The sequence below is a fragment of the Canis aureus genome, chromosome 3, assembly GCF_053574225.1.
Source record: "Canis aureus isolate CA01 chromosome 3, VMU_Caureus_v.1.0, whole genome shotgun sequence".
Classification (NCBI taxonomy): Eukaryota; Metazoa; Chordata; class Mammalia; order Carnivora; family Canidae; genus Canis; species Canis aureus.
Genome location: NC_135613.1, coordinates 13,745,266 through 13,764,180, shown reverse-complemented (window position 1 = coordinate 13,764,180; position 18,915 = coordinate 13,745,266). Strand labels below are relative to the sequence as shown.

General features: G+C 45.4%; 2 protein-coding genes and 1 pseudogene across 12 annotated transcripts in view; 2 read left to right on the top strand and 1 right to left on the bottom strand.

Moving 5' to 3' along the window:
* The window catches only part of ADAT1 (adenosine deaminase tRNA specific 1), a 44,635-nt gene extending 32,652 nt beyond the window's left edge, over positions 1 to 11,983 (top strand). For 7 of the 11 annotated variants that reach the window (XM_077890660.1, XM_077890650.1, XM_077890640.1 and 4 more), the window contains 2 exons: positions 10,231 to 10,283; positions 10,675 to 11,983. In XM_077890660.1, the coding sequence (XP_077746786.1) occupies positions 10,231 to 10,283; positions 10,675 to 10,721 (100 nt within the window). In that variant the 3' untranslated portion in view covers positions 10,722 to 11,983. Of the gene's footprint in view, positions 1 to 8,842; positions 9,020 to 10,230; positions 10,284 to 10,674 lie in introns of all 11 variants that reach the window. The other 4 variants (XM_077890711.1, XM_077890649.1, XR_013375545.1 and 1 more) reach the window with 3 other exon arrangements.
* On the top strand, positions 3,620 to 3,712 carry LOC144311676 (U6 spliceosomal RNA; annotated as a pseudogene).
* Positions 6,489 to 16,998, bottom strand: GABARAPL2 (GABA type A receptor associated protein like 2). Its single transcript, XM_077890847.1, has 4 exons — positions 16,829 to 16,998; positions 16,449 to 16,504; positions 15,143 to 15,315; positions 6,489 to 7,093 (listed from the first exon to the last, which is right to left on the bottom strand). Exons 1-4 carry the CDS (start codon positions 16,860 to 16,862, stop codon positions 7,003 to 7,005), a joined length of 354 nt encoding a protein of 117 aa, XP_077746973.1. The 5' UTR covers positions 16,863 to 16,998; the 3' UTR covers positions 6,489 to 7,002.
* Positions 16,999 to 18,915: the final 1,917 nt, after the last annotated feature.

Here is an 18,915-nt window from a genome sequence, read left to right as displayed (position 1 = left end):
GAACTATGGCTCCAGGATGTACTGGTTGTGTGATCATGGATAGGTCAGTACGTTCGCAGAGTGTCCGTGTCCTTGCCTCTGAAATGAGCCCCCTCCCCCACAGCAGCAGGGTCACAGGGACGAGAGGAGATAATGGATAACACGGATGTGAAGGGGGCTAGCTATGTGGCCACACAGGAAACACCAGCCTTGGTATTTCAGCTTCTAAGTGACTCTTCAGTTTGCTGATCCTGATTCCCAGAGCTTCTGCTAATCAACAGGAGAGACTGGCCTTAGCAGAAGCCTACTGGGCAAGGGTTTGCAGAGCCTCCTGCCGCATTCTTGGCACACAGCCTCTCTAGCTGCGAAGGGGGCGAGGAAGCAAAGCCGCTGATCACAGAGGTGTATATGGACACTCCCACCTAATTCTTGTGGCTTTGCCTCCCTGATGTCAACCACCAGGATTGGTTTTTTCCTCCCTAAAGAAATAAAGATGAAAAGGGGGACCAATTGCACTTTTTCAGTCTAATGAAGAGCAAGTCTTTTGAGATGAAGAAAAGTGATACTGCCCGGGCACCTAAGTGACTCAGTCGGTTAAGCATCTGACTCTTGATTTCAGCTCAGGTCATAATCTCAGGATCATGAGATCAGATCCTGCATCAGGCTCCACGCTGGGTGTGGAGCCTGCTTGAGATTCTCTCTCTCTCTCTCAAAAAAGAAAATTGATACAGCCTCCTTCAAATTCTCCTGGGAGATCCTCGAGCCACCTTTGGGACTGGTGCCATCTAGAGAGAATGTGGGTAGAATGAGAAAAAAAGGGGACAGTAGACTGAGCCCTGGAGGCCACAGAGAGCTCAGGAACAAGTGGAAAGCACAGGAAGGAGTGTGACCGAGAAGGCCAGAGGGAATAGACAGGAGCTTCGAGGCAGGGGCAGGTAATCTAGAGTAGAATATATTAAAGAGACAAGGAAGGTAGGAACTAAACTTTGTCCCCTCCTCCTCCCCCACTGAGGGACAGGTTATTTTTGGCCACCTCGGCAAGCACAGGGTCAGGGAAGTAGGAGCCAGCTTCTCCTGGGCTGAGGAGGGAAGAGGAAGTGAGAGATGAAGTGCCTGTGTGTGCTTTTCCTTGGGGGAGACCCAGTCTCTGTTCTCGCTGATGTAACTTAGAAACAAAAAGTTATGAAACATTTCAAACATGACAATAAAAAGAATTAACACCCACCACACAATTGGCAGTAAATGTCTTGCTGTAATTCCTTCATGTCTTTATTTTTTGGAAAAATAAAACAGGACTTGCTGTTTTTGAAATCCCACGTTTACCCGAACACACAGCCCACCTCCCTGATACAGTCCCCTCCCTCTGCTAGGTAACCACCATCCTCAATTGCATGGTGTATACTTTTATTACATAAGTTTGTATCCTTAAGGAATACATACAATTATTCTGCATGTTTTTACATTTTTATAAGACTTTAGTTTTTTAAGTAAATTACACCCAACATGGGGCTCGAACTCACGATCACGAGATCAAGAGTCCCACTCTCCACCAATTGAGCCAGCCAGGTGCCCCACATGTTTTTAAACTTTACAGAGATGATATATTTCTGCTGAATGTATTTCTGCATCTTGGTTTTTTTCTTCCTCAGCACCATTTTGGAGATTTATGTTGACCCATGTAGCTCTAGTGCTTTCATTCTAACTGCTGTATAGTATTCCTTTGTACAAATTTACCAAATCTTACCCTTCCATTCTCCCGCTGGTGAACATTTAGCTGGTTTCCATTTTTTTGTTCAGGCAAACAAGGCTGCAGTGATCATCTTTGGACATGTCTCTTGTACACGAGTGGGGATATTCCTAGATATACCTAGATGCAGAATTTGCTAGGTCATGGGTTATCTGCATTTTTAATTTACTGGCTATTGTTGAAATTGCTTTCCAATGTGATAGTAGCAGTTTATACTTACAGAAGCAGTTTATGAGAATTCCACATATTTCATATCTTCCCTACCCCCCCCCCCTTTTTTTAAGTAGCCTCCCTTCCCAGTGTGGAGCCCAATGCAGGGCTTGAACCCACAACCCTGAGATCAAGAGTCACACGTTCTTCTGACTGAAGCAGCCAGGTGCTCTGTGATCTGGTTTTTCTATATATATATCCAATTATAGAATGATTCGTTAACTAGCCCATCATTTTTCTTTTGATTTTCACGCCATCACTGTTGTATTTTAAACATTGGTCTGTTTCTGGGTTTCTGTTGTGTTTCCTGGTTTGTCTGTCTGTACACCATATGGTGCAGTCTTAATTACTTAACTACTGCTAAGATAAGTCTCCCAGCTTGTTTTTCTTAACACCTCCTGGTTATTCTTGGCCTTTTGCTCTTCTAGATGGATTTAGCATCAGTTGTCAGATTCCACAAGACAGAAAACAAAAAACTGGTTTGGATTTTTATTGGAATTGCATTATAAATTAATCTGGGGCAATATGCAGCTTTACAATATTGAATGTTCTCATCCTGGAATATGGTATATTAGTGTATCTCTCCTTTTATTTAGGTCCTCTTCCATTTCTTTGAATGTTTTGTCCTTTTCTCCATGAAGATCTTGCATATCAAATTTATTCCTATGCACTTACAGATTTTTGCTCCTTTTGAGAATGAGATCTTTTTTCATCCTCTAATTGCATACAGCTGGTATGTAGAAACAACATCCATATTTGTAACTCCCCCCGTATCCACAACCGTGCTGAACTTTCTTATTCTGAATTTTACAGATTCTCTTGGATTTTTCTGTGTAGACTATCACTATCTACATAAAAGAACAGTTTAATCCTCCTGTCTCATTTTTATGCCTCTCATTTACTTTTCCTCTCTTACTGTACCAGTTTTATGCCAGGACCCCGTTGAGTAGAAGCAAGGGTAGACATTTTTTTTTAACAGCTTTGAGAATATTGAGATATAGTTCACAAATCACAAAGCTCACCCTTCAGACCTTACAGTACCATTTATATTTGTTGCTTGGCTTTTCATTTTCCTACTGACTTGTCATGCTACCTCAGACATACGTTTTTTATACACCTCTCATTCTGGGTTCTGTTCCATTATTTGTATTTGTCTATTCCCAATATCAGCATCACTGTGCTTTATTTACCACAGCTTTAAATATTTGCTCTAGATTTTTTTTATGAATTCCCTTTATCAAGTTAAAGGAGTGCCCTTCTACTCTTAATTTGCTAAGAGGGTTTTTAAAAATTATGAATGGATCTTGAATTATTTGAGGTGTTTTTTTCTTCATCTATGAGGTAATTATATAGTTTTTCTCCCTTATTAGCTTGGTATATTTTACTAATAAACATAACGATGGACTAAATGACCCGTCGCTGAGCTAAGCTCTACCTGGTCATGATTGTTTTAGTTTACTACTAAATTTTATTTACTAGTATTTTATTCAGGATTTTTCTGTTGATTAATAATAATAATAATAATAAATAATCTGAAATTTTTCTCTCATAAAGTTTTGGCATTGACATTTTAGGTATCAAAATGAATTTGTAATTAACCTTTTTTCTAATCTCTTAAAGTTTAAGACAGGGTTAAGGATTCCTTACATAATGTGGTAAAATTCATCTTGCTAGTATCTTTTAGTGCTCGCTTCAGAAGCACATATACTAAAATTGGAACGATACAGAGAAGATTAGCATGGCTCCTGCACAAGGATGACAACGCTAGTATCTTTTAAGGACCAGAGTTGGGGGAAACTAGATACTACTTTCTCTTTTTTTAACTTTTCAAACTTTCATTCAGATGCTACATTTTAAAGGCAAAATTGAGAAATCCATTTTTATTGGTATTACAAATTAGGCTGCTTTCCTCAGTCATTTGTTTTTATAGATAACAACTACTCCCTCCTCTGTTCCAAGAATACTTTCTAAAATATTGCTTTGTAATTATGTGTTTCTATGTAGTTCACCCCTAAGTGCCTGGAGGATGGGGTAATGTTGTATTTCTGTCTGTGCCTCAGCGTCCAGCAATGTGAAGCACATTGTAAATAGAAAAAAAAACAAACATCATGACATGATTTCACACTGCAACTCTTGTCTTTCCTCTTAAATCTCAAGCGCGGTGTCTCTCAGTGGTCACTTGGTAGCAGTATAGCTGTAAGAATTATACTACCTATCTCAGGAGTTCCTTTTGAAGATGAGTCGTGATAATATATATAAATCATCTGGTATCCGGCCAGTGTTACTTTTTTATTTTTTACTTAAAAAAAAAATGTTTTAATCTCTCCGCCCAACATGGGGCTCAAACTCACAACTCCAAGATCAAGAGCCACGTGTTCGGGACACCTGAGTGGCTCAGTGGTTGAGTATCTGCCTTTGATTCAGGTTGTGATCCTGGGGTCCTGGGATCAAGTCCCACATTGGGTTCCCTGCAAGGAGCCTGCTTCTCCCATAGGCAGCTGTGTCTGCCTCTCTCTTTATCTGTCATGAATAAATAAATAAAATCTTAAAAAAAAAAAAAAAAAGTCACGTGTTCTACCAACTGAACCAGCCAGGCACCCTTCTAAATTTTTTTTTTTATTATTCTATTTATTTGAGAGAGTGAGCAAGAGCACACGAGCAGAGGGAGAAGCAAGGAGCTCATCTCGGGGCTCAATCCCAGAACCCTGATTTCATGCCCTGAGCTGAAGGCAGACACTAAGCCCCTCAGGAACCTCTATAAATTATTTTTAAGAAAAAGAAAAACACAGCTCGTTTTGGTGGCCCTTGCTTTTTGGTTTTCTTCTTCCCTCTATTTTTGTTCAGTTACATTTGTGGATTTGTGGTTGTAAAAAAGAAACAGATCAAAATTCCTTTTGAAAGCTATCCCTCTCCCATTTCTCTATAATCCTGTTCTGTTCATAAGGTTAGGAGGGTTTTATCATTCCTTCCCACCAGTCCCTGTCTCAAGTGAGGCCACAGTCTTCCTGGAGACTTTTAACATTGCCCTAGGAAGAAATGCTCTTCCACTGGACTTGCCAAGCTGATGGGGCCATGTTGCCTTCGCAGGAAAGGAATCTGCCTGAGAATGAAGTCAAGACAGAGGGAAACAAAACCAGGAGCAAAGGGCTTTGATGGTATCATTCCATCTCTAGTTCAAGCATCCTTTTTAGAGCTTAAGCCAGTTTGAATTAGGTGGCTGTCACTGCAAACAAGATTTCCTTCAACACAGAAATTGTTCCTTCCCTCTCCCTTGCTCACTCAGAGGTCAGTTTGTACCTATTTCCAGTTTGAAACAACCAGCAGAGACCGCAGATTTTATGGGGTCAGGTTGAGGAAAGACCACCATGATGCTTAATGATAAGCATTTCCTCTGATCCCAGCTGGGAGGCTGACCTCAGTAGACAGCTGTGACGAGCTGCTTATACAACCTGGTAAAGATAAAGATAAGGATCTGTGTTTCTTCCCCAGTAGAAAGTGCAAGGCAGTCATTTTAACTGCATGTTCCTAGGTTTCTTTACCCTCATTATCTCTGTAGGGCTCTAGCCTCCAACACAGACTGTCTGAGGAGGATCTGGGAAAGTAAGCTTTCCTCTTAGATGCATTTGTGTTTTGGCAAGCCTACACATTTATACTAATTTGTGAGAAATAATGAAACTCGTGTGCATGGGAAAATCTGTGATTTTTAGGAAGGGGGCTTGAAAAGTAGCACCAGGAAGCATACAGATACTTTTAAGAGGCCATTGTGTATTCAGTTATCATCCCACCACGGTGTAATAGTGAAAGACTTGCAAACAACCCAAATGCCATTAACAGGGGCCTAGGTATCAGGTACATAATAATGACATATTCACAGTGTGATGAATATGACTGTAAAAATGAATGAAAAGGCTCCCTATGGGGCAGCCCCAGTGGCGCAGCGGTTTAGCGCCGCCTGTGGCCAGGGGTGTGATCCTGGAGACCCGGGATCAAGTCCCACATCGGGCTTCCTGCATGGGGCCTGCTTCTCCCTCTGCCTGTGTCTCTGCCTCTCTCTCGCTCTCTCTGAATGAATAAATAAATAAATCTTTAAAAAAAAAAATAAAAAAAGAAAAAAAAGAAAAGGCTCCCTATGAACTGATATGGAAAGATCACCAGGATATACTATTAAATGGAAAAGAGCAATGTGTACGTAAATATATATAATGTTTTCTTTCGTGGAAGAGAAAGAAGAAAATAAGGACATATACTTACTGGAAAGAAACAAAATTAAAGTAGTTTCCTATAAGGTGGGAGGTCAGGGAATCAGGAACCAGTAGTGGGAGCCTGACTTCTCAATGTCTACTATTTATAGTCTTTATATCTGAACCATGTGGGTATATTAACCATTTAAAAAAATTAATAAAGCACCCCTCTTATGACACAGACCACTGCTTCCTATCCCAGGCCACACTGCCATGGGCCCCACAAACTGTCTTGCTTGACCTAGCAGACGCAGAGCTACCTGTCAGGCCCGTCTGGAAGAAAGTAAATAAAGGACATGGTCACACTGCAATGCCTTTATAAGAGGAAGTTTTATTGTTAATTATTTACCTTAATAGTTTCAGAAAGAGGAACAGATTAGCTCAGTCCAACATGATTGGCAGTTGGCAAAATCTAGTGAAGCAAGTGTTCTGATTGCTAAGGATTTAATTTTGGTGCTTTTAATACTTAGCCATCTTTAACACTTCAAACATAATCCAGAAGAAATGCATCATCTCCCTCCCTTTCACGTTAATACCCCACCTACCTCACTTTAATATGGAAATATCTTCATTAAATATGATCCCCAGAGGAACATGTCCCCTGGAGAGGACAGCCATGAGGACAGTGCACAAAAGGAAAACTGAAAATAAAACTCTGTATGATAATTTACTAATCTAAGGAAACAAAACCTTCCAATATATTAAGAAATAAATCCAGTTACAAATGCACTAATAGGTCTATGTGAAGAGGTCTGGAAACTGAAAATGGCCGACTATTTACAAGATACACAAGCAGGAACGGTGCACCTAGCCCAGCGCTGGCCCTCAGAAGCCAAAAGTGTTCTCTCCACTGTAGGCCACATACAAGAATCCATCTTCATCTTTTTCCTTCTCATAAAGCTGTCCCATAGTTAGGCTTGAAAGAGAAAAGAAAGAACAGTGAGAAACTGATTTTGGTCACTGAGTCTAGGTTCTTTTTGCTTGTTTGTTTTTGTTTTTATAAAGATTTTACTTATTTATGTGAGAGCAGTCTCCTCCACTGAGCAGGGAGCCCAACACAGGGCTTGATCCCAGCACCCCGGGATCATGACCTGAGCCGAAGGCAGACACTTAACCAACTGAGCCACCCAGGTGCCCTGAGTCTAGGTGTTTGAAGAAAGTTGGTTTGAGGAAAAGGGACTTGACTATGTAAACCACCTACTCTACCATACTTTGGTAGACAATAAAAGTAATTCCAGGGGCGCCTGGACAATCAGTAAATAAGACTAGAATCAAATTTCCTTCCTCCTGCCTCGAGGCAAGGCCACTTGCTGCACCTTCACACTAAATTATCCCTTCAGAGGCCAGTGCAGAGGCCAGCGCTAGCTCCTTGAGTGGGCTTGCCTGATTAATACCTGAATGCTTTCTGGATGCCAAGGGCAAGAGAAAAAAAACCTAAGCAAAATTAAGAGCCTAAGAGGCCCATCCCCATGTGGGTGGAGAACCAAGGTAAAGATGACTACATGGGACTTGCTTCTCCTTCAGGCTTTTGTGAAGGTTTATAATTTGTACCTAACATGATAAGTATAAGTGGGTTCATTCTTGTGGAAACTCCCCCACCAAAAAAACCCATGCTCCAGCGACTGGCATCAGTGCCATCAAAGAGAAGTTATTTTCCTCACATGTAAGGCAAAATAAGATTGTATCTGGGATCCAAAGAAACCCTGCCCAACCCTCCTAAGAACCCTCCAGAAATAGATGTTGCTCAAACTAAACATGTGTGGGCGGGAAAGCTGGTTTTCCCTAAGCCATAAAACAGACTGCAGTACAGGAGACCCAATCTAGCTCCCTGCCATGGAACTGAGCTGTAGCGGCTCCAGAGTAAGACTAGTAACGCAGGGAACCCTGGGCGAGCTCTGGCCACGTGACCGTACTATGAGAGAGACGCAGCAGGCACAGACACGTGCTAAACATCAGGGTGACCACACGTGGGGTCAACCAGAACCAGCCGTCAGACAGTAGTCTGAGAGCCAGCACAGACTACAGCGGACAGGCCACTTAGATGCCTACATGCAGGACTCAGTAAAACAAGGGCCGGGGTTTCTAGGGGAGTTTGGGGCCACAGGCTGCTGAAACAGGGCCTGCGCCCCTCTGCTGGTGTGCTCCTGGAGGGCTGCGTGGGACCTCCACATAACAGGGGTACAGGCCGCATCTATAAGGGGAGTTTTTCCTTTCCTATTCTTCCTGCCCAACTGTCAGCTTAGCCCAGTTGGCTGTGTGGGCAGATGAGAATTCTTAAGTAACAACATGGGGGTGGATGAGTAGGAATACAAATGACCGGTCATCAGCATCTGGTAAATAACAGCGCTCCCGATCTCTTAACCTGAAATCTGTAAAATAAGGACTCCCTGGAAGAGCACTGTCCACTACTATGCTATTTCTGCTATGATAGAAATGTCCTGTATTCCTGTTGTCCAATACAGTAGCCACTGCCTACGTGCAGCACTCGAAATGCGGCTCATCTGAATTGAGACATGCTGTAACTGTCAAACATATACAAGATTTCAAGACCTGGTATGAAAAAAAGGATGTAAAAATCTCAGTTTTTATTACATGTTGAAAAGACATTTTGGATACTTAAAATGTATTAAAATTAATTTCACTTGTTTCTTTTTTAATGTACTAGAACATTTTAAATTACAAACGTGAAAAAAAAAATTACAAATGTGGCTCACATGCCATTTCTCAACTGTACTGCCCTGGAACATGGAGGGACTTGAGGGACATGGGCAGAGGGAGAAACCCCGTCGTAAAGCCCCCTAGAGCAGTAAGCCTCAACCTCCACTATACAACAGAATCACAGGTGAGCTTTAAAACATCTCCATGCCCAAGCCCTACCCCAGACCAATTAAATCAGAATCTCAGGAGGTAGGATCCAGGCATCAGTAGGTTTCAAATGCCCAAGATGATTCCAGGTGCAGCTGAGTGGAGAAACAGTCTCTCTGCCAGAGGGAGAGAGGTACTTGTGTTTTTTTTTTAGTGTCTTATTTTAAGAAGGCAACAGGAGGTGGTTGTCCTCAATTCAGGACCCTGAGATCAAGAGTTGTATGCTCTACCAACTGAGCCACGCATCCCATCTGTCTTCTTTGTTTGTTTGAGATGCTTATCTTTAAGAACCATATGATTAGGAAGTGGAGTGAGGAGCCAGCAACCAGCCAAAAGCTTGACACGTAACTGTCTCTCTCAAGAAGACTTTTACCCTGGTGGACGGGAATGCCCCCAAGGAACCTTGCTTTTCTCTGACACACCTCCAAAGGAGCGACAGGGAAAATAGCTACAGCTATTGTCACAACTCTCTTAGCCCCACTTCCTCCAAAAATCCAGGTGAGCACCTTGGTGAGCACCTGGCCTACCATCTCCCCATGACCATTACTAGAGGGATTTAGAGGCAGAAGTAAAAGACACTGTATATTTCAAAGGCAGCCACTGTCAAGTCCGGTTCCATCTGACAGGCTAAGTGCACTCTGTTCCTAGCAAATATGAACCCCTAGTGCAATGACTCCAAATCCCACTGCTGAATTAGAAGAAATACTTGAGGAGGGGGACCTGGGTTGGGCACCCGACTCTTGGTTTTGGCTCAGGTGTGATCTCACAGTCATGGAACTGAGCCCTGCATCAGGCTCTGACTCAGTGGGGAGTCTGCTTTAAAGTCTCTCTCCTTCTCTCTCGCCAGTCACTATCTCTCTCTCTAATAAATAAATAGTATCTTTGAAAAAAAAATACTTGAGGAGCTACATAAATACTGGTGGCCCACTCCAGACTCTGCCTATAGTAAACAATGACCACTGGAGCCCCTGCTGCCTGAGGCAGGCTCCGAGACTGTAAGCAGAGACCCACAATCATGTGGCTCTCGTTCCTTCTGATTGTATTACCTTTTAAGTAAAACTTGGGTTTATAAATCTGTTTAATCCATGCCCCCAGCAGCTATAGAGCGTGATCATAAAAATCCTAATTACAAAAGCACTTATGTGCCAAGCACTATTCTAAGTGTGTTAATATTCTTTTTATCCTCAGAGCAATCTTCGGAGGCAGCATAATCCTCAAAAGGATCACAATCCAGTTTATAGGTAATAAAAGTAAGGCAATAATAAAGTGAGACATATCACAAAGCTAAGACACATCCTTAGCACTAAGCTGTGCTCCCTCCAAGTGAATACACAGATCTGTTCTACTGCCCTAATGTCAGCATCTTGTGCCTTCTGCACACATCTCCCAAGACTAGTGCTTGTCACACATACACATGTGTGTCCGAAATCACACACATGCCTAGTTTGAGTCTCTCTGGATTCAGTAGGTCAGAGTGGGGCCTGAGATTCTACATTTGTAACAGGTGCCTAAGTAAGGCCACCACTGCCAGCCTCTGTGTCAGAGCTCTCTCTTCAGATCCTGTAATGTAACAACTGGATGGTTGTGCCTGTGACTCTAAGAATCCTCTTGCTGTTCTTTTCTGTCACACAGCCTCGTGTGGAAACTTTACTCAGTTGGGAGCCACACTGGGTCCTTAAACTCAGGACACCCCTTGGGCGAACTTGGAAACTGATGATATTCAACACTGGGAGCAGAACACTCCATTCAGCAGCCTGTGACCGAATGCCCAATTCTGATGTGACACTGAGTGCCATGAAACAAGACTGAAACATCTGTACAGTATGATTTCAAAATAGGACTTACAGGATCAGGCCACACACATACAAAGCCAGAATGATTTGGTCTGGAGCCAAAAAGAGCTGGGCCCCAATTGCAGCTTAAATTTATTAACTCCCATTAAAAAAAAGAAATGAGTTAAAAGGCGACCCTAGTCAGTGGGCAGTCTCCAGGAGGAGGCTGGCGTGTCAGTTTAGGACATGTTCCAAGCCTCTGAGAAGATAAGTTTCGCTCTCAAGAGGTCACCTGAGCCACACAGCGCTGGGCAGGCCACAGCCAAAATGCCCAAGGATCCTCACACAGGTGGCTTGGAGGTGCCTGTCAGGCTGAGCTGCACAGGCTCGCTGGATGGCCTGACAACCGGCGAGCAGCGCTGTAACTCTAAGCCTTCCTGCTGCAGGTACTGCTAAGGAAGACAGAGGCGACCTCGGGCCCCTAGAACTAAGACACAGGGCTGTGGCATCAACTATTACATGCGCTCACCCCAGAAGGGTGCTGCTAAGCACCAGGAGCCCTGCCACCTTCCAAATGCTTGAGCCTGACAAGGAAAGAAATGGGAAAAGCCAAGGGCAGGCAGATTCAAGCCACAGAGCCCATCTAAGGCATTGGTGGGACCCCGATGTACTGACTCTCATGAACCTAAAGTGGCCCCTAAAACTCTGTTACTCACCCCTACATTCAGGGTCACACAGATCCAGACAAACTAGCCAATAATAACAGCACCTTTCAAAAGGGCCCAAATTTGGGAACAGCAGTGCTGCCAAGGGTGACATGAGCTTGAAGCTCCTTGAGAGCACATGCTGGGGGAGGCCGGCCTAGAACTGAGCACTGAGCAGGCACCTAATCCCCGCAGAACCTTCCCATGGCCCTCGACCAAGGTCAGGTCCTGAAGGCTGTGGGCTCCAGCCTGACTCACGAATTGGCTGGACCGACAGGCACACCTGGTCACCCATCTGCTTCAGAGCCCACATGCTTCCCCTGGACCTGGATTTCTCTCTTGCCCAGCAGGGCTGTGGGCGGGGGCCACTGCGTGGACCCTGGAAAGGCAACCACCTCAGAGTGAAAGTCAACTTAACCATGAAGGCTCTCGATGTTCTAAAAAATAAAAATTAACTACTGGCTATCCCTTTTGTCGGACTTTTTTCTCTGATATAAATAAAACCCTATTGCATTACTGCTGGAATAAACCCTTGGAGAGGTATTTACCTAGAAATGATCAAAAGTGTTTAAGCACAATTCTAAATAAAGGATAAAGGGACTATAAGATCTCACAACTTCCTTTTACTTAGTTTCTCTTCAAGATCAAAGGAGCAACTAAGCACCACAATCTTAAAAAACGTTTCCAAGTGTAACATTCCCAAATTATCACACCTTAGAGATACTTTAAAAATATATTACTGCTTCTATTTTAAGCAGGGATTAACAAGATTCTTCTGTGTTCTAAACAAAGATCAAAAGGTAGGTACCACGGCCAGGTCTGGGTTCCCTGCTACTGCCATGACTGGAAGTCTGTACACTGGTATTTTTTTCTTGAGTTCTGTCTGCACCAAGGGACAATTCTTTTGTTTTTGGCCTGATTCTGGATGCAGGATCCTAGGCTGAGAATTCAACTTTCCAATGCTAAATGGGAAAGGGGAGTTGAGATCCTACCCCCTCTGCCCTGCTTTAAAAACAAAAACAGAACTCAGAATTTAGGAAGTAAAACTCCGGGACTTGCCTTGGTCTCTATTTCTAGAATCAGTATTTAATACTCACTAGTCTAAACAATAACCACATTTTACATGATCGCTTGTGTTCCAGAATACTCCGAAAGTCCCACTGCAAGGCAAGAATAACTGAAGTTACTTCAGCTCCACCTCCCACCTCTCAAGTGATCCTCACGCAAATCTGTCATAGGATGGGAGAAGCCTCCTTAGGCCTGGACTCATCCGTTCCAACTCTGATTTCCCCAGCCACTTTCTGAAGGCTGCAAGCACTGGTGGAAGGTTGAGGCCCCGCACTTCCTAAGGAGGCTGGAAGGAGCTGAGGAAGAGGCTGCTGTTAACGTGCCTTGGGGAGGAGATGGCAGGACTGAGTCACACATTAGCTTTAGCAGGAGACCCTGTGGCAGTTCTGTGTGTGCTGCTGTCAAGTGATCAGTATTTGCATAAGGCCCAGTGATGTCATATACCACTTTTGTTTAGAAACAAATTTTCTTAAAAAAACCAAATCGCTGTATTAAGTGTGGGGACAGAAAGTCATTAACTGGGGCCAAAGGCCCGGGCAGAGGAAGCCTGGTTAGCGATTCTCTAAAATCCTGACAGGGGTCACTGGTGTCATCTGCTTTAGGGCAGATTCTTACCAGGCTGGAAAGGCAAATGGGACTGGGAGAGAAAAGGAAGCAGCCTCTGCTGCCCTGAGAATTACTTTTGATTTCCAATTCTATTTATATCTCAGGGATAATGGAGGGAGGGGGCAGTTGCTAATCTGCAGCCATTTTAATTGCTAGATTAACATGAGGCCATCAGAGTAACAGTGTCTCCAGAAGCCTGCACATCTCCTTTAAGAAACATCAAAAGTGGGATGCCTAGGTGGCTCAGTGGTTGAGCGTCTGCCTTCGGCTGAGGCCATGATCCCAGAGTTCCGGGATGGAGTCCCACATCGGGCTCCCTGCGAGGAGCCTGCTCCTCCCTCTGCCTATGTCTCCGCCTTCTCTGTGTCTCTCATAAATAAATCAATAAAATCTTAAAAAAAAAAAAAAAAGGAAAAGGAAAAGAAAAATCAGAAGAATTGATCAAATAAATTCAAAGCCACAGGTCTTAGACACCTGCTTCCTTCCCTAAGAAGCCACTGCCAGGAAGGAGGAAACACAGAGTTACCCAGACTCTGCAGAAGCTGCAGGAGATGGAGTTAGCAGGAGACCCTGTGGCAGTTCTGTGTGTGCTGCTGTCAAGTGATCAGCAGTGTGATGACTGAAGATTCACCTCTCCACCACCTTAAGAGAAGCTGAGTTACGACTACAGATGCCCAGGGCTTCCTAACCTGATGAACCCAGCACCATGCTGCCTGGAGGTCGGGGAAGGAAGGCTGGAAGAGCCCCACCAGGTGTCAAGACCGCCTCTGCCAACACCACAGCTTCCTGAACAACAGCTATAGGAGACCAACAGCACCTAGCAGGCAGGCCAGGCGGATCTCCTCAGGCTGGACACTGACCTTACTGAAGAACCTTTCATTTTTCCCCAACCTCTCTGCCAAACACAGGAAATGGAGGTGGTGGAGATTAGGAAAGTAAATCAGATAAAAAAATAGCCAGAGCTATCTGTCATAGGAAAGGGACTAGATTTTGGCTTAGGTCTTTTCTGGAGCTTTCAAGGATTTTCAAAGGGAACATATTTTGGCCAAACTGGGATAGTTCCAGGGATTCTGAAAGCCTAAGCTTGCAGAAGTACTACCTTTAGGGGAGTAACCAATGAGACTTACTTGGAGTCTCCAAGATGAGATGTAGCCAGGAACTCACACTCGGGGGAGAGGGACTAGCATCTGGCTCAAGGGCTAATACTCAACCAGTAATGGCAAAGGACTGACCAGGAATTTTGAAGGAGCCAGTCCATTTTCTTTTTTCCACCAGGGACTAAAGCTGGGCTGTCAACTACACAGAAGAAGAGAATTATAATGCCCCAGAAGACTCGGGCCCCAAGTTATGCCAAAGAATGCTTCTAGGCAGCACAACAGCTAGAGCAAGGGGGGCGGTTACTCTGACAGTCGGAGCAGGTGCTACGAGGGGGGGTGTAAGTCTGTAAAGAGACCTCAGAGCCTTTTGCTGGACAGCAGCCATTCCAGCATACCTGAGGATCAGACAGCTACACACTCGCAGTGGCACAGAACTAAGTTTGGAGAGCAAGCAGGAGGATGATTAACTGAAGCTGAGCCTCAGCAGGGCCCACAAGCCCCTAGTGGAGAACGACAGGACTTATTTCATGGGTCATTTAAAGAAAACCTAATTTTAGGCTCATTTAGGTTCTAGTGATGGCTTAAGCCTAAGTAAATCCTGAACTGTTTTAAAGTATTCATCAGGGTCTGAGGCTAGATTTTTTTTTTTTTTTAAGTCCAACCTTGTTCTATTTTCTTAACCCAAAGTATATTCCCAGATACTGTAGCCCTTTCTTATTTTCCTTGAGCTCCTCATGTCAGGGAGCACAACATCCAGATTTCCAGTCAGGACCTCTAAGAGTTTTCTCACCTCCAAAGTTTAGAGTTCTGTAAGCAGCCAAGCAGGTGGCCAATGCTAGTAAACACTTCTCACCTGGACTGTGGGACTGTCTTATCCACAAACAGGAAGATTGCCTTTTCAGAAGGAAGCTGGATCCTTTTCCTGATGATCCACATGAACTGAGCCACAGTGATGTCAGATGGAACCAAATACTTCCGTTTGTCAATGTCGACAATCTGAGAGCCTGAGACTTTTTCCACAATCACCTGGGAAAGCAAAGAGAGATCAGGACTGGGTTTCTAAAGTGAGGCTCTGGCCTTGCATTGCCAGGGAGCTGATGAATACTATGTGGGCAAGGAGGTGGGTGGGAAACTGCACAACACTGGAAAATATGCCCCTGATTTAATAAACCACAAACTCTTAACTCTGGAGGTTAAGAACTGACATAAATGTATGATACGGAAACAGAAAGTGCTTTTCTGTGGTCAATTATGTTTATCATCCTGCATCTCAGCGAGCATAAGAGAAACACACGCCCTTACTACAAAGCTCTTCGACATTTTGTCTGGGCAGACCTGAGATACCTGGTTTCATCTACAGCCAGTTACTCCAAGACTCCAGAATGAATCTGCCTTCACACTACAGAGGAAGTAAGATCCCAAGGAACAAAGGGGAGAGGAATGGATGGACTAATGGGAATGAGTAAACCAAGCTCCTCATTTGGCCTGTTGCTTCTCCCTGAACTAGGTTTCAAATGTGTCCCTCCTAACCCCTCCTCAGAGTTTTGCTTGTTCAAACAAAGAGCTACAATAACAGACACGGATGTCCTCTAAAAATCAGTAAGAATTATAGAAACTTTACCCCTACCACGGAAGAAACAGGATCTTTATTACTGATTAAGGAGGAACCACGAAAGAAGGGAGTTCTCAGAGGCTTCTCAGATTTTTTTTGGTCAGCAAAGGATGACAGGGTCAGAGTGAGGAAAGGGAGCTAGAAATCAAGTAAAGACAGAGGCTCAAAGTTAAAGATGAGTGTCCTGAGACTAAAGTACCACTTCTAAGACCAAAGTGACAGTCTCCCTCCACCAGTGTTCCCAAAAGTGGCAGTGACCTGTTGCCCTGTCCTAGAACATCGTTCCTTACATAATTGGCGAGGGAGCCCAGAGGCTGCAGACAGCTCGCTGGCCTAGATCGGGAGATTCAGCACTGAGGCACCCTGAACAGCACCTGCTCAAGCCCCTCACGCCACGGCCCCCAAGGCCCCGAGCCCCGTCTGGCTTGTCTGCTCCTATAACTGGGACTGGAACCTCAACTTATCAACTGCTGAGTGGCCCGGGGCCCTATCGCGAGTCCTAGACGACGGGGTGACGACGAGGTGAGGGGGCGGGGAGTGCACTCACCGGAACGCGGTCGGGGTATTTCGCTCGGATCTTCGCGGATTCCACGCATCTGTGTTCTGTGGGAAACAGACGGGGCTGCCGGTCGCGCCTGCTCGTCCGCCGCTTCCCGCGCCCCCGACCCACCTCCCCCAGCGACCTGCGCACGCCCGGGTCCTTGTTACGGCGTCTCGGCGGCCTCGGTCCTCGGCCCCCGCCTCCCGGCAGGAGGGCAGAAGGCGGCACAGCGTCCGTGGGCAGCCGGCGGGGGCGCCGGGGCCTCCGCGACCCGAGGCCACAGCTCGGCATCCGCCCCGCCCGGCCCAGCCCAGGGCGGCCCGAGTGGGGGAGGGGGCCCACCCGCCGCCGCGACCCCCACCACCCGGCCTCTGACGGAGCCTTACCCAGCGAGTGGTCCTCCTTGAACATCCACTTCATGGCGACGGCGGGGAAGGGATGCAGCCGGCTCTCGGAGCCGCGGAGCTCAGCGAACCAACCACAACAACAACGACGGCAGCAGCGGCGGCGGCGACTACACGGCAGGCGGGACTTCCGGCTGCCGGAGCCTAGCAACCGGCCGGGGGCGGGGCTTCCGGCGCAGTTCGCCGGGACGCCGCGCCAGGGGGCGTGGCCACATTCAAAGGGGCGGGGCGAGCGGCGGGGCGGGGCGGGGCGAGGCGAGGCTACGAGGAAGTGGGGCTGATGACGTTGGCCACCGGCAGTCCAGGAGGGGTTTCGGTGACGGGGAAGGGGATGCTGTCGGGAACTGCTAACAGGAACCGGGTCTCGGCGGACGTTGGTAACGGGAAGAGGAGTTTGGGGGTCTGGCTGATAGGATAGGGCGCTCAGAGGGCTTTTCATGAGGGAAGTCTCGGTGTCGGGAATTTTGGAGCATGAGTGACAGACGAGGGGTCTCTGATGGTCGATAATGGCGGGGTGGGGGAGATCTGTTTAGCGCATTGACAGTTTGGGGAGTATTGTTTGGAGTGGTAACAGGTTGGAGGGTGTGGCTAATTTGAGGGGCCTGTGTGGGGAGAGGTTCTGATGACAAGCCGGGGGTTCAGTATTGGAGACAGCCAAAACAGGTGGCCTTGGACCTAGAAATGGAATTTAAACAAAACCCTATTTCCTTCCTTTTTTCATGAATAAATAAACGTTTGACTAAACATGTAAGCACATGTATCACAAATAGACATTTGAGGAGCATAACATCTCACTGATCACAAAGAGACCCCTTAACCTTAACTACAGAGGACTTAGAGGTGACTGTCAGGCTGAGAGAATTCCCCTGAGAGTTGGTCATGAGACAAATTTCTTTGGCAGTCAGCATGGAGTTCAGCAATCACAGTCTAGGCTGTGAGTACGTGTGTCACCTGCCTGAGCATATGCCTTGAGTTCTCCAGTGATGTCACCTCTTTCTTCCTAGCAGAGTCATCAGGACAGTCTGCTCTGGGTCAACATCTGTTTACTAGCTGGTGAATATGTAACAAGAATATTCATTTAATTGGGCACATGATCCTTGTCATGTGCTTATGATTCTGATGCATCTGAAAGGATTGCATGTGTGAATATTGTCGTTCACCATTTCCCATAGTTGTAATTCCTGATGGATGCTGTGGAATCTAGCTTCATTCTAGAAGCATTTTGGTTATTTTAAGATTGTCTGAGCAACCAAAATAGGCTTTTGTTTGCTTGCTTGTTTTTAATGAAGTGAAAAGCCCTTTGAATTTCATACCTAGAAATTACTACTGCTGCATACAGGAGCACTGTTCTAGGTGTTGAGGAAAAGCAGTGAACAGAACATTCAGCTGTCAAGGAGTTTCTAGTGGGATAAGACAACAAATGTCAGGTAATGGTAGGCGCTGTTTAGAAAATAAAGCAGGGTTGGTGACGAGTGACAGTGGGGTAATGCTAATCAGGTAAAGTGCTTGGCATAATCAGGGACAGGAAGGAACCCCTTGTGGCTGGAGCTGAATTAGCAAGGGGGGGTATGTTAGAAGATGAGATCAAAGATATGTGTAACAAAGCTGTTGAGTTTTTTTTTTTTTTAAGATTATTTATTTATTCATGAGAGACAGAGAGAGAGAGAGGCAGAAACACAGGCAGAGGGAGTCGCAGGCTCCACACAGGGAGCCCGACGTGGGACTCGATCCCAGGTCTCCAGGATCAGGCCCTGGGCTGAAGGCAGTATTAAACCGCTGAGCCACCCGGGCTGCCCAGCTGTTGAGTTTTGAATTTCATGTGAAGAACTTTGGATGTTATTTAGAATGAAATGAGAAGTAGAGGATTTTAAGCAGAGGTGTGACATGGTATGGCTTTCCTTTTGAACTGAGCAGGCTAGCTTTTTTGTAGACAGACTCTAAGGGTTTGAGAATGGAAGTCAGGAAAACAATTAGGAAGCTATTGTGATAATCCAAGTGGAAGATGATGTTGGCCTAGACCAAGATAATGTCTGTGGGGATGGTGGGAAGCAATTATATTCTAGATATAT

Excerpts from the sequence above, each read along its gene's own strand:
- GABARAPL2 (XM_077890847.1), bottom strand. The coding sequence starts at position 16,862 with ATGAAGTGGATGTTCAAGGAGGACCACTCGCTGG. Across the intron at positions 16,505-16,828 it reads CAAGGAGGACCACTCGCTGG|AACACAGATGCGTGGAATCC; the intron begins GTAAGGCTCCGT and ends TGTTTCCCACAG. Across the intron at positions 15,316-16,448 it reads AATACCCCGACCGCGTTCCG|GTGATTGTGGAAAAAGTCTC; the intron begins GTGAGTGCACTC and ends TTGCTTTCCCAG.